Genomic DNA, 27,203 nt, shown 5'->3' with positions numbered 1-27,203 from the left:
GGTGTTGACTATTACTGTGGCTTTTTTTTATTATTGTTTCATTTTTAGTGTTTTTGCTTTGTTTTTATTTTCATGCTTTTTATGAAAACCCAGTCCACACAGGGCCCAAGCTAGAAAAATGAAAGCTGTTTCCATCTTGTGCTAATATAACAGGGGTCATGTACATCTAGTTCCAAATACATTTACAATATTAACAACAAATAACTTTTTTGGCATGAATTCATTACCTGATTGAGGCTTTATATCCCATCTGAACTTTTAAGAGATCCAAAACATATTCTTTAGAGAAATTGTGAGTAGACAAAAACAAACAAACAAAAAGAACAGAGGGACTCAAAATAAACTAGAATGAGCTCACTTTTAAATGTGCCAATAATAAGATGCATTCTCACATTGTATTTTGTCTGTGTGTGAACTCTTCTCTGAGGAAGAGGCGAGTCCGGATCTCTCTGCGTTTACTGGAAGAGACGGCAGTCATGTGACCACTGACGACAACAACGAAATGGCAGCCTCCTGTTTAGTAAATTGACACAAGGTCCAAGCTGGTAAACAAAAAGAGAGAAAAGAATAACCCAAGAATCACATCTTAAAGGCGGACGTGCGGGTGTGTATTCAGTATTTTCACTGGCTGTATGTGGGGATCCTTTATCGTTGGCTAGCGATGCTTTGGAGAGCAAACGTTTTGTCTTCCTACGGCTCATAGGAGCGAGTACCGACGGGTGTTGACTGTTTTCAAATGAGAGAGACGGTCGGTCTTCCCACGCCTGTCTCTGTAGCCTCCTGTCGGTTATTAAAGCTGTAAGAAACGCCTTAGGTCTGTAAAGCTGTGTGATAAGCGATTAACTTACCCTACTGGCTTACCGCCACACCCACTACTAAATTCAGCGACGACACCTTTAATTTGGCAATGTGTGTTATTGTTAGCCTGTTGATAAAAAGCCATGTTTCGTTGGAAAAAAAATCCCGCCCAAGCGCTGTGGTGTTGTTGATTTTTATTGAAAATATCACAATTATTCACTTAAATCTTGGCTTGTTAGTTTGCAAGTGATCACACCTCATTCATGTAATGCCAACTTGTAAACAACAATCGCATGCGGAGCTTTTAACCAATAGGAGAGTTCATCGATGCAGAATACTGCAACGTGATTGGTCAATATATGGAAGTTTTTTTTTCATCGAGTTATGCCAGCCTACAGTGGGTGAGGACAATGACACTGAGTCCACCACAGCGCACTATCTCCTGATAATTGTTTTATAAGGTTATTGCGGTGGAAATAAGTCACATAATATGCCGAGTTTAACCTGTGAGACTTTTCTTTTAATATTTAACCCTGACTGCTGTGACAGTTGCTTAGTCAACAGGTTAAAGAGTCAGGTGTTGGCTGTGACTTTGAGCTCCACGTATAGCCAGGTAGACTTTAGTCTGTCACTGGCTAGTTCTTGTCATCTGAATTCAGCATGGCTTCCCAAAATTCAGGTAATATGCTGATAATTAGTGTATGATTTCAAAACCTAGAGGAGAATAGGAACAATTGAGAGCTTTTTGATAAAGTTGTCAGATCATCAGAGTTTAAGATTTGTGTTTGTGGAGCTTAGATCGTTTCCTTTCACATTAGAATCACATCTGTTTGCAATTGTCATCAGAAATCTTTATCTTAACTGTTCATATATAACTGCTCTTGTATTTTCTAGCATACTGATGGCATTGCAGCTCCGAGGATGTGCATTACGTATTATCAGCCTGTTCAAACTTAATCATCTTTATGAAGCATGTCCGGTTCTTTGTCCATGTAGACATGTCTCCAAAGATCACAGGAGAGCTACTCCGGCTGCTTCGACAGGGGATGAAGAGTTGTAAATACTTCTCAGAGCCTATACATGCCTACATAATCCCATCTGGAGATGCACATCAGGTAGGTCAAACATACAAGAAACACATTAGACGTGTTTACACAATGAAAGCCACCTGTAAACACACACTTATCACATACATGCACAATCTCAGAAACAAAGCTGCTAGTTCTACCTATTTTTCTTTGTGCCTGTCTTCTCACTGTCTTGTTTGACCTTCCAGCACCTTTTCCAGCTGCATCTCTTTTTCTCTGTACAGGGTATGGTGTAAAAAGAGTAGCACAGGTGGCATTAAAAATGACGTCACACTGATTGAAAATGAAGCTGACCTCTCCCTCTCTGGGTGTTTTTTCTTTTTCCTCTGTCCATGTGTCTCAGAGTGAATACATTGCACCGTGTGACTGCAGACGTGAATTTATTTGTGGATTCAATGGCTCTGCAGGTATGCTTTCCCTGTATGTGTGTGAATGTGCAGGTGTTTTTTTTTTTAAAGTTCAGCAAAGAGATTTTGATTAAAAGTTTCTCTTGAGGAGTGTAGAAACCAAGAAATAAGATTAATTACCTTCCAAGAAAAGAAACTTGGAACAATGTTGTGCACAAACTGGTTGTGACATTCAGCTTTGATTCAGTTGAAATGTTCAGAAAAGCCCCCACATCTGGGACTGTATCATATCAAGTTTATTCAGTATAACAGATGATGTTACTTTTGGGTTATGTTTAAGGAGTTCTGCTTTTGTTGAGGTGAAACTCACCTTTCATCTTGATATCATCACATTTTGTCATTTGAGATCTCATTCATTCTAAGACTGTTTGTTTACTGCTATATTGCTTTCAGATGTACAGTCTAAACTGTATAATGTTGCACCTGAGAATTGAATGAACTGGGTTTGACCCAACATCTGATAACACATTAGAGATGTAACAGACCCAAAGTCATTAACTATTTTCTCACTTCATTGTTCAGGTACAGCCATTGTCACAGAACAGCACGCTGCAATGTGGACTGATGGCCGATATTTCCTTCAGGCCAGCCAGCAGATGGACAACAACTGGACTCTTATGAAGATGGGTAAAGTCCTCATTGATGTTTAATTTGTACATGATGTTTTTCTAACTTGTTTTTGAAATATAAAAGCTGCCCTAAACATTCTTCAACATAGTCCATTTTTACACACGACACAAACAATCATTTTCTTATCAAACATTGTTGAACACTGATAGTGAGGCATGCATCACCACTAGACTGCCAGTCAAAATGTTTTGAATGGAAAATGTTTCAGATTCCTCTTTTAGACACAATTTACATCTGCAGAGGTAAAGATAACTCCAAATTATAGCATGGTATGTTTCACAGTACTCAGTCAAAATCAAGTTGAGAGTAAATCACTGTCATCAGAATGTGATGGATTGTTTTCAATTATTACATAAAGGACTGAAGGAGACACCCTCTCAGGAGGACTGGCTGATCAGCGTCCTGCCAGAGAATTCCAAAGTGGGAGTAGATCCTTGGATCATTGCTGCTGGTAGGTTATGGAGTCTTTTTTCTCTCTCTGTGCTTCATATTTCATCTCAGTTTTACTGGAAACACCATACTCACCCAGCAATAGAAAACAAAATGTGAGTTATTATGAAGCCACATGCAGTGCATTTTGCAGTTTTCAGATCCACGTCGTAAAAATCCAAGTTGTCAAAAACAAATGTAACTGCCCTTTGTCATTGAGATATAGTAAATCCTGCACTTAGTTTGCTCACATTGTAAAGTAACTGAAAATAATCTGAGATCAATAAAGTTTTGTGTTTTTACCAGATTTTTTTTATCTTAACAAGTGCATATTTTTATATTTGGTGTGATGTTGTGTTTCAGACCAGTGGAAGAACATGTCGAAAGCGCTGTCCGGTGCTGGCCACTCGCTGGTGGCAGTGCAGGATAATCTGATCGATATTGTCTGGACGAACCGACCAGAAAGACCAAGCACACAGCTCCGCGCCCTGGGAATAGAATATACTGGTCAGTGCTCTACTGCACTGACCCCGGTTATTTAATAGCAGCTGAGAAAGGTTATGCTTTAGAAACATTAAAAAAAGCACTGGCATGTTAAGACCAAACAACAAAATCATTACCCTAATTTCAATCATTCTGTTTAATCTTTTGGCTTTATCTTTCTGATCTGCAATAATTCTAATAATAATTTGTCAAGACAACCATAATTTGCAGCTATCTGTGTCATGCCATGTTTGTTGCTGTCTACCTGTAGGTATTTCCTGGCAGGACAAGATCAAAATGCTGCGAGCCAAGATGACAGAGAGAAAGATCACCTGGTTTGTTGCCACAGCACTGGATGAGATTGCATGTATGTTAAGTCTTCAGAAATGCGTTTGGTTTTAGCAATTTTAGTTGCTGATGTGGCAGTAGCCATAGCTAAAATGGCATGAGTCAGTTTGATATTTAATCAAAATCCAAGGACCAAGGGATGCACAGCAGTCTCCCCTAGAGATGACTTTATGACCCCCCTGTTCAGTTTATCTAATGGGCATTTATTTCAGGTTGTTTTGGACTGAGGGTTTGCATTAATTAGAAAAATGCTAGCTTTGATTGTCTTCAGGCTGCATTTAGACGATATGAACAGGGATGTATTCAGGCATCCACAAAAGATAAAGATAACAGTTTGGCAGTTAGACCGATTCTTAAAGGTGGGCTATGAGCTCTTTGAAAAACGGTTCCTGCTAGCTATATTTTTGAAAATACACAACCTTGCCTCTCTCTTCAGCCCACCCCTCGAAACCACGCCTTCAAAACACATGAACGAGTCACGAGTCTGTGAACGCGCAGGGGGGAGGGGGGAGGGGGGCTGACGGTTGATTGCCGTGTCAGAATCCAATAGAAGTAACTCTCATCATTACTTCTATTGGTCAGACATTTCCTCTTGCTACACCCTCTACAATGGACTAAAATATTATTTTTTTCCCCCAAACATTCTATTTTAGTGGGTGCAATGGGGTCGTGAGGAGGTTTTCAGACAATATGATAAAAAATGCTCCAGAAAACATCTCATACCCCACCTTTAAAGCTAAACTATGTAACATTTCTACCTTAAAATAACAGCTTGAAAAAAATTGTACGGCTAGAATGAGTTTTAATATTACGATTGGCCTGTCTCCTATGCACTTCGGGGGTCTGAGTTGGAAAAACTGCGCTATGTAACTTTGCTGGAGCGGCCCGGTGGCGGCCCGGTAGCGGCCCGGGAGCTGAGCGGAAGTACTTCGACTTGCTTTCTGGCACACCTACCGCAAAAACAAATAGACCCCTCTCACGCTCCCAGGTACATTTGATTACTCTTACCTTCTCGGTCGACATAGCTTGCACCTTCTGACTCCTCGCCAGTTCGTCAACAAACGTGAAAGTGAAAGTGAAAGGGTGTTGTATTTACGACAGTGTAACTGTACATTACCTCCAAGCCTGTAGGGGGAGCTCCATAGTGGGCTTTTTGAGAAGTTACATTGTATTGCTTAAAGTCAACAAGTTTGCAATTAGGCTTCATATAAGGATGACGTGTGCCCAGAAGGAGCGAGTACCGACGGGTGTTGACTGTTTTCAAATGAGAGAGACGGTCGGTCTTCCCACGCCTGTCTCTGTAGCCTCCTGTCGGTTATTAAAGCTGTAAGAAACGCCTTAGGTCTGTAAAGCTGTGTGATAAGCGATTAACTTACCCTACTGGCTTACCGCCACACCCACTACTAAATTCAGCGACGATACCTTTAATTTGGCAATGTGTGTTATTGTTAGCCTGTTGATAAAAAGCCATGTTTGGTTGGGAAAAAAAATCCCGCCCAAGCGCTTTGGTGGTGTTGATTTTTATTCAAAATATCACAATTATTCACTTAAATCTTGGCTTGTTAGTTTGCAAGTGATCACACCTCATTCATGTAATGCCAACTTGTAAACAACAATCGCATGCGGAGCTTTTAGCCAATAGGAGAGTTCATCGATGCAGAATACTGCAACGTGATTGGTCAATATATGGAAGTTTTTTTTTCATCGAGTTATGCCAGCCTACAGTGGCTGAGGACAATGACATTGAGTCCACCACAGCGCACGATCTCCTGATAATTGTTTAAGGTTATTGGGGTGGAAATAAGTCACATAATATGCCGAGTTTAACCTGTGAGACTTTTCTTTTAATATTTAACCCTGACTGCTGTGACAGTTGCTTAGTCAACAGGTTAAAGAGTCAGGTGTTGGCTGTGACTTTGAGCTCCAGATCTTTGAAAAACGGTTCCTGCTAGCTATATTTTTGAAAATACACAACCTTGCCTCTCCCTTCAGCCCACCCCTCGAAACCACGCCTTCAAAACACATGAACGAGTCACGAGTCTGTGAACGCGCAGGGGGGAGGGGGGAGGGGGGCTGACGGTTGATTGCCGTGTCAGAATCCAATAGAAGTAACTCTCATCATTACTTCTATTGGTCAGACATTTCCTCTTGCTACACCCTCTACAATGGACTAAAATATTATTTTTTTCCCCCAAACATTCTATTTTAGTGGGTGCAATGGGGTCGTGAGGAGGTTTTCAGACAATATGATAAAAAATGTGTGCAATGTGTGTTATTGTTAGCCTGTTGATAAAAAGCCAGAAGGGTTTATTATATGTTGATGTATTATTATGTGACAAAAATGCATTTTTTTGCTTAGATTTTTTTTCATTTATAATTTTGAATATATTGTTCTGTCTTTTTTTTCAGGGCTTTTCAACCTCCGTGGTGCAGACATCGAGTACAACCCTGTTTTCTTTGCGTATGCCATTGTGGGGATGAACTCAATAAGGTAGTGGCATTCAGCGTGATGCAGTAGCATACTAGTTTGCAACAATTTTCTCCAAGTCTCATTGCCACAGATTGAAGTGAATGACAGTCCTGGCTGGTATGGATACAAAAATAAGGCATTTTTTTAGATTTAGAATTTTAATTCCTAACATTTACTGGATTTATCATCTGTAAACTAGACCAAAGTATCAAATAATATAGTAAAAGAACATAAAAGTAATGGCTTTGGTCTTTTCAACCAGCAAATAACTGCTGTGATTTACTAAACCTGTGAAAACGAACAACTTACTTGTTTGTCAAACTGGTGCTCAGTCACGATGCATTGATCCTCTTCAGGCAGTTTGGTGCTGTGGTTCCTGAAATGAACTGGTGTGTGAATGAGAACCCAAAAAGTTGTATGTTGGTCAAAATAAGGGGGACAGAGAGCCAAAAGCTTAGGTTTTAAAGTGCTTTTAGTGAAAAGTTTCCAAATATTTTGGCTACTTTTACAGATTTCTTTAGACAGCCCTCTGTGGTCGACAGCCATAGGCTCAATATATCTGAAGTACGGATGCTAAGATTTTAGTGCCCCCCTCTGCATGCTTCCACAACCCAGAAGAATCAGGAACTGAAATTAGTAAAGTCCAACAGATTGGTCTGTGCAAAAAGGAAACGTCCTGTTTGGTTGTTCAGACGGACCAAACGGGGCAGCGTAGCGCTGTTTCAATGTGCGCTTAAAGACAGCGAGCCTGCATGCTGGAATAAGCTCATTGACGTTGTCGTTGGGTAGGGGGCTGCGTTTCGGCTGTCCGTTACACACTCATTGATTCAGCTCTGTGACTCTCAACTTTGCTGGCTCAGAGGTGCATACACCCCTACCCCTACACTCACTATCTGGTCTCCCAACATTATAAACAGGAGGTTGCAGTGCTTTGACATGATGTGTGAAAAGGGCTTTATTTATACAGATAATGACATGTCAGACTGCGTACATTTTTACTGGTGAGTCATACAAAGTCACTTTACTTTCTGAGACTTGGCTTGTCTGTTAGTACAGTTCATTTGAACAAGTACCCTAGGGCGGACTGGGACATCTATAGAAACTAATGGAGCTTAGATATAAATGCAGCACAGACCAAAAACATTCAAAATGAACTTGATTTTATTTCATAGTGCTATGTTGCTTATTACAGTTTGGTAGAGGCATCAGAACCGTATTTATTTGTCATCTTTGCTTGTAAAAATATACGCACAGATCCAACAAGTGCATTCAGCCCAATATGCAGCATCATTTTTTAAGTTTGTAAGCATACTTACAAAATGAATGTCAGAAAAGCTGTGACATGAGTTAAAAAAAAAAATGCTGACATGAACATTAAAGAAAACCAGATCTAAATGTATACATGTCTGCTTTCTGTGAACACATCCTGATAATAGGATCCCTTTAACTATTATTACCTGGAAATTGGTTATTATAACTTGATCGTGGTTTATGTACTATCACATATTAATTGATGTGCCTATGAAATTATATATATATATATATATATATAAAAACTTTAGGAAAGAAACAACTACCTTTAGCCTATGCAATTATGCAATATGCAATTTTAAGTATAATCACTATTATTTACCAGAGAGGATGATTTGATCTTTTGGTTTTCCTAAAATCCCTAAAAGAGGTACACGGTTTTCTTCTATGTTTACCTACTTTACTTCTACAATCAACCCCTCCCTCTTTGCAGGCTTTTTGTGGACCTAAAACGTCTTTCTGACCCTGCATTGAAAGACCATCTGCAGCTGAACTCCCCCAGCTTGCCCGAGCTGAGTATCCAGACTTTCCCATACGAGTCGGTCTACGCTGAGCTCCAGGCTATCTGCTCTGCACTCGGCCCCAAAGAGAAAGTGTGGATCTGTGACAAGGCCAGTTGTGCTCTCACACAAGTCATCCCCAAGGTGAGGAAGCAGCCAAATGACACGCCCATATGTGGTTTGCCTTTTGAAGAAAGTTATCATTCTCTGAAGTTTCTGGAGCTCTATCACCTCTTTAAGTAGGAAAGATTCATTGCTCATTGTTCTGCCCTCCACTTCATGTCATGCATTAGTTTAGTATGACTCCCGTAAATGGTGAATGAATGTATGGTGAATACCGCCATCTAGTGGACTTTACGCGGTACTGCGCCTTCTGCGCAAAACTACTTCCTGTGTAGTTTCCGGTTAATATTAAGTTTCATCTACCGTAATGACACGGATTTCAACCGTCCTGCCTCCGTATCTTTTCACACCTGAGCCTTGGACATTATTTGTCTGTAAGTAACCCTTTTGTGTTGGATTTAGTTCAGTACAGCTACATTGATATTTGGTTGTATATTTCGATTTATTTGGCTCGAGATGATGTTTACTTGCCTGTAATGTTTGGCTAGTCAGGTCTACTTAGCTATGCTAGGTCTCGTTTTGTGTTGGCAGACAATAGATCGCCCTGATTGTGCTGTTGACACGTGTTATATGTAAATGATTTATTACAGGAATTCATGTATGTTATTTCTTATTTTATTTACAGTTTTACAGTAAAGTAAAGAGAAGTGTAAAAGAAGTGAAAGTGCAAGTGCAACTGAAAATCAGCAAGGAAATGAAAGAAAGAAAATAAAAGGACAAAAACACACTTCAGCTTGCCTTCTCTTGAACTGTTCGCTAGCTGTCTAGTCCTGCACCAGTAACGCAGTCCGAGGGCGACATAGTAAAAAGACAACAGCGCAGCGGGCCCAAGTCAGAAGATTAGGGAGGAATAGAAATCATGAGTCTACACTCCATCAACCCAGAGCAGAATGCCTTCGAACGGGCACTTGGTGGAGCTGCATTAAAGCCAACCACAGCAGATGTTCACCAGTCAACTGAACAGGCAGAGCCATTCCAAACACCAGATGACCGGTCACAAACATCCCATCACCCCTCACACTGCTCCAGCAGGAGATCAACGTCAACAGCCAGAGCCAGAGCACACGCCAAACTTAAAGTGGCACAGACAGAGCTAGATTTTGCTGAAAAGGAAGCCAGCATGATGAGACAGAAAGCCGAGCTTGAGGCTAACGCAATGAGGCAAAAAGCCGAACTCGAAGCCAGTCTCCACCTCCTCAACTGCCAAAAGAACGCTGCTGCACGCAAGGCCGAAGCAGCCGCATACGAGGAGGAAGAGGAGATTGAAAGCGGGGAGAGGCGTCACGGGCCATATCTTTCAGAAAGGCCCCTCAATGCAGCTGAACGAGCCGGTAATTATGTCCAGCAACATGCAGAGCTGTTTCACAGACAACCACAACCACTGAAATATACGCCAGTGGAGCCCCAAAGATCACTCAGACACCAAGATGTCAGTGCCGGGCCAGCTGTTCGCCAACACCCGACACCGAATGTCACAAACATAAAAAGGGAACAACCCAGTGTGAGGCCCCTACTCAGGGCACATCCTGACAACCTACAGCCGCCCACCAGCCCCCAGAGAGTGACCTCACGCGAGCCACAACAAGCGCAAGATCTCGCCAGGTATCTCATGCGGCGAGAGCTCGTCAGCTCTGGCCTTCTCAAATTTGATGACCGCCCCGAACACTACTGGTCATGGAAAGCATCCTTTGTGACCGCCACTCAAGATTTAAACCTCTCCCTTAGAGAGGAGCTGGACCTGTTAGTCAAATGGCTTGGTGCCGAATCAGCCGAACATGCAAAGAGGATCCGCTCAGTGCACGTCCTCAATCCCGCCGCCGGCCTGAGCATGGTGTGGCAACGCCTAGAAGATTGTTACGGCACACCAGAGATCATCGAACACGCGCTGCTTAAAAAGCTGGAAGAATTTCCTAAGCTAACCAACAGAGACAATGCCAAGCTCCGGGAACTGGGCGACATCCTGCTCGAACTGGAATGCGCGAAGGCAGATGGATTTCTCCCCGGCCTCGCTTTCCTAGACACGGCCCGGGGAGTAAACCCCATCGTGGAAAAGCTGCCCTATAGCCTTCAAGAGAGATGGATCACCAAGGGGTCCAGGTTCAAGGAACAACACTGGGTAGCCTTCCCTCCATTCCCGATCTTCTCAGAGTTCGTCCGCCAACAGGCTAAAGTCCGAAATGACCCCAGCTTTGCCTTCGCCACCTCCACGTCGTCCAAACCCGACAAGGCCATAAAGGCCAGCCAGAGAGCCACGGTCACCGTGCACAAGACGGATGCTACATCCAAGTCCAGCGACAGTCATGCCGGTTCCACGGAGAGGAAAACCAGCGAACCAGATCGTGAGTGTCCACTGCACAAGAAGCCACACCCACTCAAGAGGTGTAGGGGTTTCAGATTAAAGACTATCGATGAACGTAGGGCATACCTGAAAGAAAACCACATATGCTACAAGTGTTGTGGGTCAACTCAGCACATTGCAAAAGACTGCAAAGCGCCCATCAAATGCACCGAGTGCAACAGTGAAAGACACATAGCAGCTCTCCACCCTGGTCCTCCACCTCCTGCAGAAAACGCCAAAGCAAACAAGGAGGAAAGCGGGGAGCCAACCGAGGACACCCCGGCAGCCGTGTCCAACTACTGCACCGAGGTCTGCGGTAATGCCAACACCCCACGCTCATGCGCCAAGATCTGCCCGATCAAAGCCTTTCCTGCAGGGAAAAAAGAGAAGGCAATCAAGATGTATGCAGTGCTGGATGAACAGAGTAACAAGTCTCTCGCAAAAGCAGAGTTCTTCAATCTCTTCGGTGTCAAAGCCAGCCCAGCACCGTACACACTGAAAACCTGCTCGGGGACTACAGAGACCTCCGGCAGGCGAGCCAACAACTTCGTGCTCGAGTCCATGGATGGAAAACTGCAACTCCCGCTCCCCACGCTGATCGAGTGTGACATGGTGCCTGATGACAGATCAGAAATCCCGTCACCAGATGTGGCATACAACCACCCTCACCTCCAGCCAGTCGCGCACAAGATTCCCGCTCTGGACCCTGACGCACCCATTCTCCTGCTCTTAGGAAGGGACATCCTGAGAGTCCACAAGGTACGGGAGCAGATCAACGGGCCACACAACGCTCCCTATGCGCAACGGCTCGACCTAGGCTGGGTCATCGTGGGTGAGGCATGTCTGGAGGCTGTCCACAAACCAGCCGAAGTCAACGTGTACAAGGCAAGCGTGCTACCCAACGGCCGTGCATCTTTTCTCCGCCCCTGTCCGAACAACATCCAGGTGAAGGAAGACTACAGTGGCAAGCCACACAGTCATCAATGCCTCTCCTCCACCCAGCCGGATGACCTGGACAGGGCAACGAGCACAGATGGGCTGGGACACTCCGTCTTCGAGAGCTCAAAAGACGACAACAAACCAGCGCTGTCGATGGACGACAAAGCGTTCCTGACCATCATGGACAAAGAGGTCTATCAGGATGACGACCACAGCTGGGTTGCACCTCTGCCATTCCGTTCGCCACGACGACTCCTCCCCAGCAACCGGGAACAAGCAGTGAATCGTCTAGCCTCACTCAGGAAGACTCTGCAGAAAAAGCCAGAAATGAAAAGCCACTACACCGAGTTCATGCAGAGAATGCTGGACAACGATCAAGCTGAGCGTGCACCACCACCGGAGCCAGGTAAAGAACTCTGGTACCTGCCCACGTTCGGTGTGTACCACCCGAAGAAGCCGGGTCAGATTAGAGTAGTGTTTGACTCAAGCGCCGAATGCGAAGGCACCAGCCTGAACAACGTACTCCTCAGCGGGCCCGATCTGAATAACACGCTGCTAGGGGTGCTCCTTAGATTCAGAAAAGAGGCAATCGCTGTTACAGCTGATGTGCAGCAAATGTTTTACTGCTTTGTGGTCAGAAATGATCATAGAGACTACCTCCGCTACGTCTGGTATGAGGACAACGACTTAAGCAAGCCCGTGGTGGACTACCGGATGAAAGTCCACGTCTTTGGGAATACCCCTTCCCCAGCCATCGCCATATACTGCATGAGGCGAGCCGCCGAGAGAGGCGAAGCGGAATACGGCTCTGATGCAAGACAGTTTGTGGAGCGCCAGTTCTACGTCGATGACGGGCTGACCTCTGTCGCCACACCCGAGCAAGCGATAGACCTCATCACAAGAACCAAGGAAATGCTCGCAGAGTCCAACCTAAGGCTGCATAAAGTAGCATCAAACAGCGAACAGGTGATGGAAGCCTTACCTGAACAAGACCGTTCCAGGGACCTGAAAGACCTGGAACTCGGCGTCGATCCTCTCCCCCTCCAGCGAAGCCTGGGCCTATCCTGGAACCTGGAAATGGACAGCTTTACCTTCTTAGTGTCTCAGGAAGAGAAGCCGTACACACGAAGAGGTATCTTGTCCACGGTCAACAGCCTATACGACCCCCTGGGGTTCGTCGCTCCCGTTGTAATGCAAGGAAAAGCATTAGTGAGAGAACTGTCAACAGAGCAGGGGTGGGACACTCCACTTGACCCGGAGAAAAAGACCCAGTGGAACACGTGGAAAGACTCACTGAAAGCTCTGGAAAACCTGCGCATAAATAGGTGCTATATCCCTGTGCTACTGACCTCAGCTCAGAGGCGAGAACTCTGCATCTTCTCCGATGCCTCCACCATAGCCATAGGCGCCGTCGCTTACCTGAGGGCAATCACCGCTGACGGCAAACCACACATGGGCTTCGTCATGGGAAAGTCCAGGCTGGCCCCCCGTCCTGCCCATACCATCCCCCGCCTCGAGCTCTGTGCGGCCGTGCTAGCTGTCCAGATGTATGAACTTATCAGAGACGAGATGGACATCGATGTGGATGCTGTCAGGTTCTTCACAGACAGTAGAATCGTGCTTGGCTACATCCATAATTCGTCAAGAAGATTCTATGTCTACGTAGCCAACCGGGTGACCCGCATCAGACAAGCTACCCATCCAGACCAGTGGTCCTACACCCCCACGGACCTAAATCCTGCGGACCATGCTACTAGGTTCATGCCGGCAGCAGAGCTACAGCAAAGCAGTTGGTTCTCCGGTCCCAACTTCCTCACACGTGAGACCACAGAGGAGACTCCAGAACCCAACATCTTCACCCTCGTGGAACCCGAAGCAGACACAGAGATCCGGCCCGAGGTTGCAGTTCTGGCTACCAAAGCCCTGGATGCTCGTCTGGGCTGTCAGCGCTTCGAAAGATTCTCTAGCTGGAGGAACCTCTGCAAAGCCACAGCCAGGCTAATCCATGTTGCCGCATCCTTCAGAGGCAATCCAGCCAGCTCGGTGCGCCACAGGTGGGGCTCTTTCAAAGACGCACCCACCACAAGCGAGCTGTCCCACGCAGAGAGTGTCATCATCCGTGCTGTCCAGCACGACGCCTATGAAACTGAACTAGAATGCCTCAGAGAGGGAAAAGCACTTCCCAAAAAGAGTCCACTCAAGAAGCTCAATCCAGTGGCCGATGAGAGAGGCCTGCTGCGGGTCGGAGGTCGTATCTCATCCGCCCCGGACCTGCCAAGAGAAGAGAAACATCCTCTGATTATCCCGCACACTCACCACATCGCTACACTGCTGGTGAGGTACTACCACGAACAGGTAGTACACCAGGGGCGTCACATAACAGAGGGTGCCGTGAGAGCAGCTGGATACTGGATCGTCGGAGGTAAGCGCCTGGTGTCTTCTGTCATCTACAAGTGTGTGAGCTGCCGCAAGCTACGCGGGCGTCTGCAAGAACAGAAGATGGCCGACCTGCCTCCCGACCGGCTTACTCCAGAGCCTCCCTTCACCCACGTAGGCCTCGATGTCTTCGGGCCATGGGCCATTATGACTCGGAGGACAAGAGGAGGAAGTGCGGACAGCAAGCGCTGGGCAGTGATATTCACATGCCTGTCAACCAGGGCTGTCCACTTCGAGCTCATAGAGTCCATGACCACCGACAGCTTCATCAATGCCCTAAGAAGATTTTTCGCCATCCGGGGCCCGGCCAAGCTTCTCCGCTCCGACAGAGGAACCAACTTTGTCGGTGCCTGTAAAGAGCTGGGCATCGACACGGAAGACTCACCAGTTACAACTTACCTCCAGAGCAGGGGGTGCTCCTGGGTCTTTAACCCGCCCCATTCTTCACATATGGGGGGGGCTTGGGAAAGACTCATCGGCGTCGCCAGACGCATCCTGGATGCAATGCTGCTCCAGACCGGACACACTCGCCTGACACACGAGGTGTTGAGCACTCTTATGGCCGAAGTCATGGCTATAATGAATGCGAGACCCTTGGTGCCTGTGTCCTCCGACCCTGACGAGCCCACCGTCCTTACCCCGGCAATGCTTCTGACCCAGAAGATGAGCACCGTCTCCGCGCCCTCTGGAAACTTCCAGATGGCCGAATTGCATGGGAAGCAGTGGAAACACGTCCAGTGCCTCGCAAACACCTTCTGGAAGAGATGGAGGAGAGACTACTTATCCACGCTGCAGGGCCGCCGAAAGTGGACCGAGGAAAGGCCAAGCGTCAGGGCCGGCGACATTGTCTTGCTCAAGGACAGCCAAGCCCACAGGAACGAATGGCCTGTGGGAGTGATAGTCAACACGCTGCCGAGCGGGGACAAGAGGATCCGGAAGGTGCAAGTAAAGATTATAAGAGACGGAACTGTGAAAGTCCTTCTGAGACCTATCTCAGAGATCGTCGTTCTGCTTCCTGATGAAAGCTAGAAGACCATATCCTTTTGATTCTTAAGTGCGTTTTGTGTTTAAGTATAAGTTTGTAGTGGCATATTAGTTATATGCCAAGCGGGGAGTGTTCTGCCCTCCACTTCATGTCATGCATTAGTTTAGTATGACTCCCGTAAATGGTGAATGAATGTATGGTGAATACCGCCATCTAGTGGACTTTACGCGGTACTGCGCCTTCTGCGCAAAACTACTTCCTGTGTAGTTTCCGGTTAATATTAAGTTTCATCTACCGTAATGACACGGATTTCAACCGTCCTGCCTCCGTATCTTTTCACACCTGAGCCTTGGACATTATTTGTCTGTAAGTAACCCTTTTGTGTTGGATTTAGTTCAGTACAGCTACATTGATATTTGGTTGTATATTTCGATTTATTTGGCTCGAGATGATGTTTACTTGCCTGTAATGTTTGGCTAGTCAGGTCTACTTAGCTATGCTAGGTCTCGTTTTGTGTTGGCAGACAATAGATCGCCCTGATTGTGCTGTTGACACGTGTTATATGTAAATGATTTATTACAGGAATTCATGTATGTTATTTCTTATTTTATTTACAGTTTTACAGTAAAGTAAAGAGAAGTGTAAAAGAAGTGAAAGTGCAAGTGCAACTGAAAATCAGCAAGGAAATGAAAGAAAGAAAATAAAAGGACAAAAACACACTTCAGCTTGCCTTCTCTTGAACTGTTCGCTAGCTGTCTAGTCCTGCACCAGTAACGCAGTCCGAGGGCAGCATACTCATCATTATGTTCCTCATAGCTGTCAGTTGTCACAGTTGGCTATTATTGGAAATGATTCAAATGGCAAACTTTTTTTATTATGATAAGCCTATATCATAATAAAAAAAGTTTTCACCTGAGTGTTTAACTGAGGAAGTTTCATATGTTCGTAAAAAATGTTACCCTCAATCAGTCATTTGTTTTCTTGGGATAAACAGTCAAGACAATGCATTAAGTTTACAATGTAGAAATTTGAACACATTACCACATTTTTTCAAAGGCATTTTCTGCCACCTTTTGAACATTAAATGTTTCCTCTTAATGTTTTCTTCAGGCCCACAGGACTCCGATTCCCTACACTCCACTCTGCCTTGCCAAAGCTGTAAAGAACGCTACTGAGATTCAAGGCATGAAAATGGCCCACGTAAGAACCCTTGAATTTTTAAATATTTTTCAAGCACCTAATTATTTTGATTTCATTTTGAGTTGTGTCCTGGAAAAAAAAAAAAAAAAAGAAGAAGTCAAACTGATCATCTTCTCTGCTTTTCTCACCAGATCAAGGATGCAGTTGCCCTTTGTGAACTCTTTGCTTGGTTGGAAAAGGAGGTAGTTATGTCTTTCTGGTATTTCCAGTTTAAGAAGAAATGTTTTCTGCCATGTGATTTACAAGGAAATATAGATGAGAATAAATAAATTAATAGATGAGAATAAATAAATTAATAGATGAGAACAAATTAATAGATTAAAGTTATGTGTGAAAGTGAGCATCTTTGATTCTTTTTCAAATCTGATACTTACAGGAAAGTTTTATCTCTTTAGGCATTTTCATCCTGCGGTTTATGCACTTTATGTCAAGCTCACAATAGTTACAGTTCTGTTATTAAATCTTATCCTCTCATTCCCCTTTTTGTTTTGTGCATCTATTGTCCCAAGAAAACATCTTTAGTATTTTATTTCATCTCATTTTACCTGTTCTTATTTCACGTGTCTGATGGCTGTGTTCGGGTGGATGATTTTACGTCACTCCACGCACACTTAAGCTTCAGAGAGTTGCTGTGTTTTTTTTAAATCCTGTCCACTGGACTTTGTGTTCGCGGTTGTCATTGCTATAGATACCAAAAGGCACCGTGACTGAGATCTCTGCTGCTGATAAAGCTGAAGAATTACGCAGGTGGGTTTTTTTTGTTTAAATTGTTTTTATTTGTTTGGTTGAAAAGCCCATCCAGTTGAACTTCATGTCAGCTTTATTGCTAAAACAGGTTGTGCTTGAAAGATGCTGTGTGAAGTGTTGCCAAAGGCACTGAGTAATAGCCCCCTCTGCTGGACATGGAGGGAAACAGTGTGCGCTCTGAAGGCCTGAAATGTGTAACCCTAAAGGTTTTGTTCACTTAGTGGGTTTATTTTTGATTAAGAAGTTTAGTATACCTGTGAATCATTTTGACAGAGAGTATACAGCATTTTAGTTTTATAATAATGACTTTAATTTTGTTTCTTGTTTTTATCTTGGAGAACCACCCTCCTCCTCCATGAATTTTCCCAAATATAAAATAATATTTTTCTCTCACTACATAATCTCACATTTTTGTCATATTTCAACATGTTTTGGCCTGTTTTTTATATCATTGGTATTGTCTTTTTCAGCCAACAGAAAGATTTTGTTGGCCTTAGCTTCCCCACAATCTCCAGTGTGGGTCCAAACGGAGCAATCATACATTACAGGTCAGCTGACGGACAAAACTTACATGAGTTTTTCTGTCATTTTGGTCTCTGAGTTGTTAATGTTGCTTCATTTTTTAATGTTTTCTTCTTATAGCCCACTGCCTGAAACCAACAGGACTCTCACTGTAAATGAGGTTTACCTGATCGACTCTGGAGCTCAGTATATGTAAATATTTGTTGTTGTTATTGATAATGTACAGCAATTATATTGAGGCTGATCAGCCATGTAATGGTATGTAGTGGTATGCTTTATATATTGTGATGCAGAGAGTCGTCACATTCACGTGTTTAAATATACTCAAATATCTGCCTCTTTATTCTGTGTTTGGCAGTGATGGAACCACAGACGTCACACGCACTATGCACTTTGGGACACCATCAGCTTTTGAGAAGGTAAATTTATTCTTTACTATCCAAACAAGTTTGAATAACAGGTTTGGGTTTTATTGACTGAATCTGTTTGAATAACTCTTATTTTCAACACTGACCTGACTGAGAATAGTTACAAGTTAATATATATTAACATTGCATTTATTTATTGTTTGTTATATTCTCTCTTTTCCCTATAGGAATGCTTTACTTACGTACTGAAGGGACACATAGCTGTCAGTGCTGCCATTTTCCCCAATGGAACAAAAGGTGCCCACTACTTTGCCATGAGAGATTACGCTTAAATCATAAATAGTATTCCGGTACTAAGCATTTTTACTTCAAAAAGGCATAAAAACTTGTAAAGGGATCTATTATTTCTGATATTTATTCAGTGTTTTCTTATATTTAGTTTTTTTTTTCTTTCTCTTTAGAGTTTAGAGAGGACAGACCTTAGTTGCAGCATAACTACACTACTGAGAACCTGCCCTTAAATAATAACACGATGCACAAGGCCACTGGATTTTTTAACACTGGAAATACAGGATCAAAAAACTGCTGGTCATGATGGTTTGGCAAACCTGCGACATGGTTCCTGGCAAACATCTAATGGCAACAAAGAAACTGTAGTTATGCATGCAAGCATTCAGTTTCACTTTCCCCGCATGCATGGGGTGAGAGGAACAAAATGGAGCTCCTCGGACAGGGTTTTAAACGTTTAAATATTTTTTTGTAAAATTCTGACATAGGATGTGTTCTGGATTGAGACGGCCTAAATTGAATCCAAAAATCCAAAAATAAACAATGATGTTCAAAATCAATTGAGGCAGAGATTATCTATTAAAATCTGACATAAATTAGCATTTTGTTTAAATTTTCAGCATTCATTTAACTTTGCATTAACTATTATCCACTTCTATTTACTTTTAATGAAATTGGTCGTTTAATTTATTTCTTCATACTCATTTATTATCTCTTTATTTATATGTTGCTTTTTCTTTGCATGTTCTGCATGCTTATTTCCTTAATGTGTTCATTTATTTAATAATTGTGTTTTATTTTTATTGTAGAGATGTACATATTTCAGTATTGTTCCTATTTGCATTTCCCCCTCTTTTTATTTCCCCAAGTGTATTTATTTCTATTATCCACTTCTGCCTTATTTGCAAAAAAGCGGATCTGTCTTTAGCTGTAAATCTCCATGCCTCTTCCAGGCCACCTCTTGGATTCGTTTGCCCGTGCGGCCCTGTGGGAGTCGGGATTGGACTACCTTCATGGTACCGGCCACGGTGTTGGCTGCTTCCTCAATGTCCACGAGGGACCCTGCGGCATCAGCTACAAAACCTTTGCTGACGAACCTCTGGAGGCCGGCATGATCGTCAGTGATGGTATGGACAAGGGCAGGAGAGGAGTGTTTAAAGTACTTCTTTTCTTCTACAATGTGATTCAGACAAAAAAACACACAAACAATCAACCAGAGCTGCAAACTTTACAAGATGCTCCTTTGAAAATAGCAATACAGGATCAAGCTGCATTTGAGCCAAAGTTGAAAGATATGATATTTGCATTAATTAAAAACCTTTTAAATACTGTGTGTCTGTGTAGGTTGTCAGTAATCCAGTTCATGGTAGTGTTAAGAGTTTAAACAGAAAGCAGCTAGATTTGGTTTGGCTCTTAAAGATGTTTCGCCTCTCATCAACGAGGCTTCCTCAGTTCAAACTCACTTAAGGGGTCCTGGACAGTTTACCTCTTCTTGTTCCAATAGCCCTCTGAGAGATGTTGATGTCTTAAACACATGTTTAAGTCCACCAAAGCACAGTCATCTTTCCTCTCTGTGTTCATGTGTCATTTCTCTAGAGCCTGGGTACTATGAGGATGGATCTTTTGGAATTCGTATTGAAAACGTGGTCCTTGTTGTACCAGCTAAGCCCAAAGTAGGTTCCCCAAACTTAAAACCACATCCGCCAATGATCAATCTCTAAAAAGCATAAAACTTATCAAGATATTATGTATAACGTCAAACTAGTTATATGAGTTTTTAGGTTGAAAATCTTTTTGTGTGTGTGTGTTTTCAGTACAACTACAGAAACAGGGGGAGTCTGACATTTGACCCCCTCACTCTGGTCCCTATCCAAGTCAAAATAATGAACACAGACCTGCTTACTCAGAAGGAGGTAAGAGCAGTGATTTATATTCAATATTTTGAATAACGTAAGATGCGTTCACCCTTGTGAAATATATTAGTCGTCTCAAATATTTTATTATTAAAGTGATAAACATATCAAATACAACAGTACATGAAACATCAGATGTACACTCTGTCAGAGCTACATTAAAATGATGCATTTAAGTGCTCTCTATTATTCCCAGCTATCTCTTTATAAGATTATGCACTGCTTAAACACAGCTTCCTCAGAGTTTGATAAGCTTGTCCTTTATGTCCCGCAGCGCGACTGGGTGAACGAGTACCACAGGAAGTGCCGGGAAGTGGTTGGAGCAGAGCTGGAGAAGCAGGGCAGGATGGAGGCACTGGAGTGGCTGATCAGAGAGACTCAGCCAATTGTCTGAGGACTGACTCAGTGCAATCCAGTTTGCCCAGAACTACCTTCTGATTGCCCTGCCGTGATTATCATTTGTACTTTTCTCATCTTTCTCTCTATGTCTCATGCTCAGCTTTTTGTAAAGCACATCACATCAGCAGTTTTATTAAAGATCGTTAAAAGGCAAACTCATTCATGTTTTCTTTTAAAAAAAACAAGTTTTTGAGCTTAAAGAGATTTGATGGATCTACTGCATGTGTGTAGGTTCTGCATCCACGTCTGTTGCGAATTATGACACTATTATGACTAACATTGTAACATCACATGATTTCTCTTTTGGCACGTGTTCTTTGCAGAAACACTGTAAAAGGTGGCGCCACTTGTAAAACTGTTGGTGGCACTTACTAAACATGTGGAACCTAAATGAATTTGATGCACAGAATGGGGAACAAACAGTGGCTGGTTTCAGATTTACTTTGCAGTCAACAACAGACACTTGTTGTTAGATAAACTCCAAATTGATGTACTTCCCTTTTACTGAAGAAACAAACAGATGTGATAAAAATGAACCAGCCCCACTCAGTCTAATGGCTCATCAGATCAGGAAGAACATGAGAAAGATTTTGCACTGACTGTTAAAGCTGCCCTTTTCAATTGGTGATGCTTTCTTTGATTTGTCACAATTGGAGATCAGAGATTCACAGTTCCCAGTTGCCATGAATGCAGCATTCATCAACCCTCATGAGAACAGTGTTTTATCAGGATTCATGTGTCTCACTCTTCCAGAGTCATACAAGACCTCACACAACTTCTGTTACAGGCTGAAAAATGCTCCCCACCACAACCCAATTGAATTTAAATTGTAAAACGGTTTAAGTATTCATTACAAATCTGTACATGCTGATAACCTTTGAAAGGCATAATTGCAGGACTCAAACCACAGACCTTTCAGACGTGTGTTTCCACACACCTCATTACAACTTTTACTTCCAGCCCTTTAAAGCTGCATGTAAAATATTGGAGGGTCCAGGACGAGGCCACTGTTGGGGTCTTTTGCATAGTCTTGCAAAGACAGAGGTGGTAGCAGCACTTTTTGCTCCTCTGGTCTGTAGCTCGCCGTATTGCGCCCCTTCTCTTCTTCCTCCTTCAGGCCTATAGGCAGGGGATTGCTATAGATGTAGTAGATCCTGGAGTTGTCCTTTGCTGCTTCTGGTCTCCTGAAGAAGGCGAGGGGATTGATGAAACTGGTTGACCGCTTCACAGCTTTGACCTCCACGGGGTAATCCGGCTCCCCACGGGTGACAGCACTCTCATATACCTGGGCTCTCTTTGATTGCCTGGTGAATAAAATAGCAGTAATTGCACCACTGATTTTCAATTTCATTTGTTTTTTATTGGATTTATAGTCACTCTTATAAGATCATCATAAGATTTCATGTAACTAAACTACTTCTCAGTAATCAGACATAAGTTATTCATACATCTCTAGATGTTCCAAATAGGTTTAAAGTTTTAATGAAAAAAGTTATTTATGAAATATCATAAAGGTCAAACAAAACTGGTTTCTTATGAAACCAAGATGAATACTAATCCTAATATATTCTTAAAGAGAATAAAAACATTTCTTAACATCTGTTTAAGAAATTGTCTACCACGGGCGGCCGTGGATCAGTGGTTAGAGTCGGTCGTCCAATAACCAGAAGGTTGGCAGGTTTGATTCCAACTCTCGCCACTCCAAAAAGATTGGTGGAACTGAAAGCTGGAGGGCTGTCAGTTCCACCTCCTTGTCACGGCTGAGGTGCCCTTGAGCAAGGCACCGTACCCCCATTCTCCCCGGGTGCTGTGAATGGCTGCCCACTGCTCCAGGTTGGCATCCGTCTCTATGAGTGTGTGACCCTGTGCATGTGTGTGTCAACAGGTGCCAACCTGAATGGGTTAAAAGCGGAGGACAAATTTCATGTGTATGCATGACCAATAAATAAATCTGATCTTAAGTGTGTTTTCCTTTGGTAGTTTTTCAAAAACCTCAGCACCACTCTTAATAACCTCTGGAGTGCCTTTGCAGCTGTTTGCTGCATTCATCAAATGTTTTTATTCTGTTTTGAGTAACAGCTATAAAAGAAGATCTGAGGGACACTTTGGCTCGTGAATAGATGCGTTAGGCTGACACAAGGTTTTGCATTAATGAGAGCCTTACGCTCCTGAACCCAAAATTACCTATGTGTGCATCTCTCTGTTTTGCTCGGGGAGATAAGTCGTCTCATTCTGATGCGCTGCACTCGGCCCCAAAGAGAAAGTGTTGTTGTGCTCTCACACGAGCCATCCCCGAGGTGAGGAAGCAGCCAAATGACACGTCCATATGTGGTTGGCCTTTTGAAGATAGTTATCATTCTCTGAAGTTTTCTGGAGCTCTATCACCTCTTTAATTAGGAAATATTTATTGCTCATTATTATCTTCCTCATAGCTGTCAGTCTCAGTTGGATATCATTGGAACTGATTCAAATGGCTTAGGCTTTCATAATAAAAAAAGTTCTCACCTGAGTGTTTAACTGGGGAAGTTTCATATGTTCGTTAAAAATGTTACCCTCTATACCTTCAGTGTATCGGATTGAATATTTTTTCTTCCTGTTTTTTAACACAAAAGTGTTTCTGGTGTGTTGGCCAAATATTCGGCAATCAGGTCTTTTCTTCACCAACTGTTTTAATATTTTTTGCTGAGTCATTTGTCACTGAGACAGGAATTTTGATCATCGCCATTAATTTTCTTGGGATATACAGTCAAGACAATGCATGGAGTTTACAATGTAGAAAGTTGAACACATTACCACATTTTTTCAAAGGTATTTTCTGCCACCTTTTGAACATTAAATGTTTCCTCTTAAAGGACAAGACCTTTTTTTACATTGGGCCCTTGATTTCACATTATAACATGATGTTCTAATCACCCCTGCTTGTTGTTGGTAATTTGGAGCTGTTCCGAAGATATTCGAGAGGCGTCTGGCTGCTCTCTTGAGATATTTGGCCATGAAACGGTTTCCTATGGGCAACGTTATACAGGCACAAACTATGCTGTTTATAATCTATTAATTACTGTACACTAGCACTGATAACGTGGAGGTGCGTCGCTTACTTAAAAAAATCCGGGTTACTTTAATTTTGAATTTTTGTCGTAAAGTGTGTGTTACTGACGTCATCGTCGTGCTACCACCACAGACAGCCCACAGACCTGCTGCCTATTTATTCATTCAGTTAAAATTCAAAATTAGTAACCCGGAACCCGGAGCAGAGAATGATAACTATCTTCAAAAGGCCAACCACATATGGACATGTTCATTTGGCTGCTTCCTCACCTCGGGGATGGCTCGTGTGAGAGCACAACAACACTTTCTCTTTGGGGCCGAGTGCAGCGCATCAGAATGAGACGACTTATCTCCCCGAGCAAAACAGAGAGATGCACACATAGGTAATTTTGGCTTCAGGAGCGTAATGCTCTCATTAATACACAACCTTGTGTCAAAATGTATGTATGTATGTTTAAAATGAATCGAGGCAGAGATTATCTGTTAAAATCTGACATAAATTAGCATTTTGTTTTAATTTTCAGCAGTCATTTAACTTTGCATTAACACATATGCACTTCTATTTACTTTTAATGAAATTGGTCATTTAATTTATTTCTTCATACTCATTTATTATATGTTTATTTTTTTTTTCTTTGTTTGTTCTGCATGCTTACTTCCTTAATGTGTTCATTTATTTAATAATTGTATTTTATTTTTATCGTAGAGAGGTACATATTTCAGTATTATTCCTATTTACACTTCTCCCTGTTTTTATTTCCCCATGTGTATTTATTTCTTATCCACTTCTGATGTTCTTCAGATAGAAACTGACTTTGTAACTTCCTGGTTTCAATTTAAAATAAAAAACCTTTTTAGGTTCGGGATCAGTTTCTCTCAGTGACCTTGAAGAAATTTTGCTTTCTTCTCAGATCAACACAGCTACAAATCATCATCGTAGCTGCAGAAAGAGATGCAGTGTCTCCTAATGACACTTTCCAGAAGTGCAGGCAGTTAAAACATGTTTAAAATAGTTAAAACTGTGAAAATTTGTACATGTGGTTTGCCCTGGGGACTGGTCATACAGTGATGTCTCTACAAGTTTAAAATTCTAGACGAGCTCACTTAATGTGTCCAAAAGAAGCAGCACCACAACGAAAGGTTTGTTCCAGTCCAGATTTGTTCTGACTCTGTCTTTGTCTAGAAGCTGCACATACAGTATGAAGACACTCTAATGGATCCTACAAAAGATGGCAATAAAATCCAATTGTTTTTTTGTTATCATAGCACGTGTGATGTATCATCCTCACCTGGTGCGGTGGTAGCAGACAGTGATGCAGTACAAGGCAGTAATAGTGAGAATACACAAGGCCAGGGCAATGATGACGATATTAAATACTCTGAATTCTGGGTAGCAGGAAAACACAGAGCAGAAAAACAATGAGATTTCTTGCTGACTGTACTGATAAACTGAATGATATCGGAGCTTTACCCACCAACGAGAGGTGTGTTCATCTCCCCGTCTTGCAGTTCCAGAGCTGCGGTTCTGTTCAGACGGAGGCTGTCTGCCATCAGGGCTCGGTCCTGTTGGGCTCCGCTCATGTTGCTGCCATTGGCATCCAGAACATGAACTACAGGCTGCTTCAAGGCTATTCTCAGTGATTTCAAGAGAAACCCTGGCCATGTGACTTAAACAGCTTGACCGTTGCCGAGGAAACACCGTCCATCTTTTGTCAACGCTCAGTTCAAGTTGGACAGCCCCTTTTCAGCCTGACTGCTGTCCCCCTTGTTTACTGCTCATTATTCTGTGCAGCTTTCTGGGGGTACACTCAGGGGAGGAAGATGTCAACTGAGTGGTGACCCAAAAGCTTGCATTATCGAATGTTCCACCACTAAAGAAGTGCAATTCATCTATAAAAGTTTGTGTACCACATGCATTTTTAGCTCTACTTTTAAGACATGCTTCATCAGATAGCAACTATTCACTAATCCACTTTGTATACCTGCTTAATGTTATTCGGGGGGAGGGTGGGGGTGATGCTGGAGCCTATCCCAGCTGCCATTTGGCGAAAGGCGGGGTGTACTGAGACAGGCCAGGTCAGCAGTCCATCACAGGGCCACACACAGACAAACAAGACAAACAACCATGCACACTCACTCCTAGGCACAATCAGTTTTTAAAATGAACCTAACGTGCATGTTTTTGGATGGTCGGAGTACTTTTAGAGCGAACCCCCACATGCACAGGGAGAACATAGAAACTCCCCACAGAAAGGGACAAACTCAAATGCACCAACTCGCCAGCCGGGATTCAAACCAAGAACCCACTCGGTGTCAGGCGATGATGCTAACCACTAAACCGCCCTTAGCTGAGATTTTAGCTGTTCATCTAGTTTGTAAAAAGCAAAAAAAGGTTCAAAACTTGTGCTTCTGATTTCCTTGTCACCTCTGTCATATTTTCACTCCGATTGTCTTTATGTTCACCACCGCTTGCGGACCGGAGTACAGTTGAATCGTGGATATAGGACCAGTTTTTCACAAACTGTCAGGATCTACGGGTCAGTGCTTCCAAAGAGCCATCTGAACCAAGCCAGCAAAAAGGCAACAAAGGCAGCTTTCTCCTTTTCGCTTACGCTTCACTTCATGCAGCACCATGGGGGATATTATGCAATTAGTGGAGCATCTGATTAAAGCAGGTTTTGTTTCTCTTTGTGACGAGATGAGCTGCCTCACAAAGTGAACTTGGAGAGAATTTTCCATCTTTGTGACTTTCAGTGACCTTTGTGTACAAGCATGAAGCCCAACCTCCCAAAAAAATGGCATGTTGTGTAAAATCTGAATAATTGTGAAGATTTAAACATCTTTTGACCCCTACGTTCGTTTGTAACAAAAACGGAAAAATCTCAGTTTATTATTTGTTAACTGGCAACAAGTCAGTAACAAGATTGTGTAAATGTAAGTATGAAAGAGCATATCAAAGTCTTTGATGAATAATTTGTCAATATTGTGATGAATTCAGATCACCCAAATTGAGAGATAACATTTCAACATTAAATGAGCTTAATTGAGGAAAAGTGAAAATGACGGACTATCTCTTATCTAGTCCCTTTAAATCAACAGAGAAATATCCACCTTTACAAGCTCTTTTTTTTTAATCACCAGACATCGATTGTTATGAATAGACCCTGGATGAATATGGCATCATGCTGTCAAAACCTTTCATACATTATCATCACCGATACTATATTATAACACAATAAATAGCAGTTCTGTCCGAGCACAGCACAGAGTAAATGCAGCTTGCAACTACAAATCAGATCTATTTTTGTGTTGAGTTCCTCCACTAGGTGTCAGACTTTACCTGCTTGTCTGTGAATCCAAATACAATCAGCATCACTCAGTAAGGGGCGGCATAGGGGTATTACCAGTGTGGTAGATTGGTGTCATATGACAG

At 42.9% G+C, this 27,203-nt stretch overlaps 3 protein-coding genes across 3 annotated transcripts; 2 read left to right on the top strand and 1 right to left on the bottom strand.

The window, feature by feature from the left end:
• Positions 1-463: 463 nt before the first annotated feature.
• Positions 464-20,877, top strand: xpnpep1 (X-prolyl aminopeptidase (aminopeptidase P) 1, soluble). Its single transcript, XM_075463824.1, has 20 exons — positions 464-604; positions 1,795-1,913; positions 2,230-2,293; positions 2,816-2,920; positions 3,282-3,374; positions 3,716-3,859; positions 4,107-4,202; positions 6,593-6,674; positions 8,398-8,608; positions 16,396-16,485; positions 16,617-16,667; positions 17,174-17,232; positions 17,703-17,780; positions 17,875-17,946; positions 18,113-18,173; positions 18,350-18,419; positions 19,364-19,537; positions 20,007-20,083; positions 20,225-20,323; positions 20,598-20,877. The coding sequence occupies exons 2-20, from the start codon at positions 1,797-1,799 to the stop codon at positions 20,715-20,717; spliced, it is 1,863 nt and encodes a 620-aa protein (XP_075319939.1). The 5' UTR covers positions 464-604; positions 1,795-1,796; the 3' UTR covers positions 20,718-20,877.
• On the top strand, positions 8,626-16,389 carry LOC142378875 (uncharacterized). Its single transcript, XM_075463823.1, has one exon. It carries the CDS (start codon positions 9,447-9,449, stop codon positions 15,327-15,329), a length of 5,883 nt encoding a protein of 1,960 aa, XP_075319938.1. The 5' UTR covers positions 8,626-9,446; the 3' UTR covers positions 15,330-16,389.
• LOC142378877 (uncharacterized) lies at positions 20,390-25,380 on the bottom strand. The gene is made up of 3 exons (XM_075463825.1): positions 25,246-25,380; positions 25,060-25,156; positions 20,390-22,026 (listed from the first exon to the last, which is right to left on the bottom strand). The coding sequence occupies exons 1-3, from the start codon at positions 25,349-25,351 to the stop codon at positions 21,687-21,689; spliced, it is 543 nt and encodes a 180-aa protein (XP_075319940.1). The 5' UTR covers positions 25,352-25,380; the 3' UTR covers positions 20,390-21,686.
• Positions 25,381-27,203: the final 1,823 nt, after the last annotated feature.

This window comes from Odontesthes bonariensis, chromosome 4, assembly GCF_027942865.1.
Source record: "Odontesthes bonariensis isolate fOdoBon6 chromosome 4, fOdoBon6.hap1, whole genome shotgun sequence".
NCBI classification, from domain to species: domain Eukaryota; kingdom Metazoa; phylum Chordata; class Actinopteri; order Atheriniformes; family Atherinopsidae; genus Odontesthes; species Odontesthes bonariensis.
Note: the sequence above shows the minus strand (reverse complement) of the source record. Positions and strands in the feature narration are given on the sequence as shown.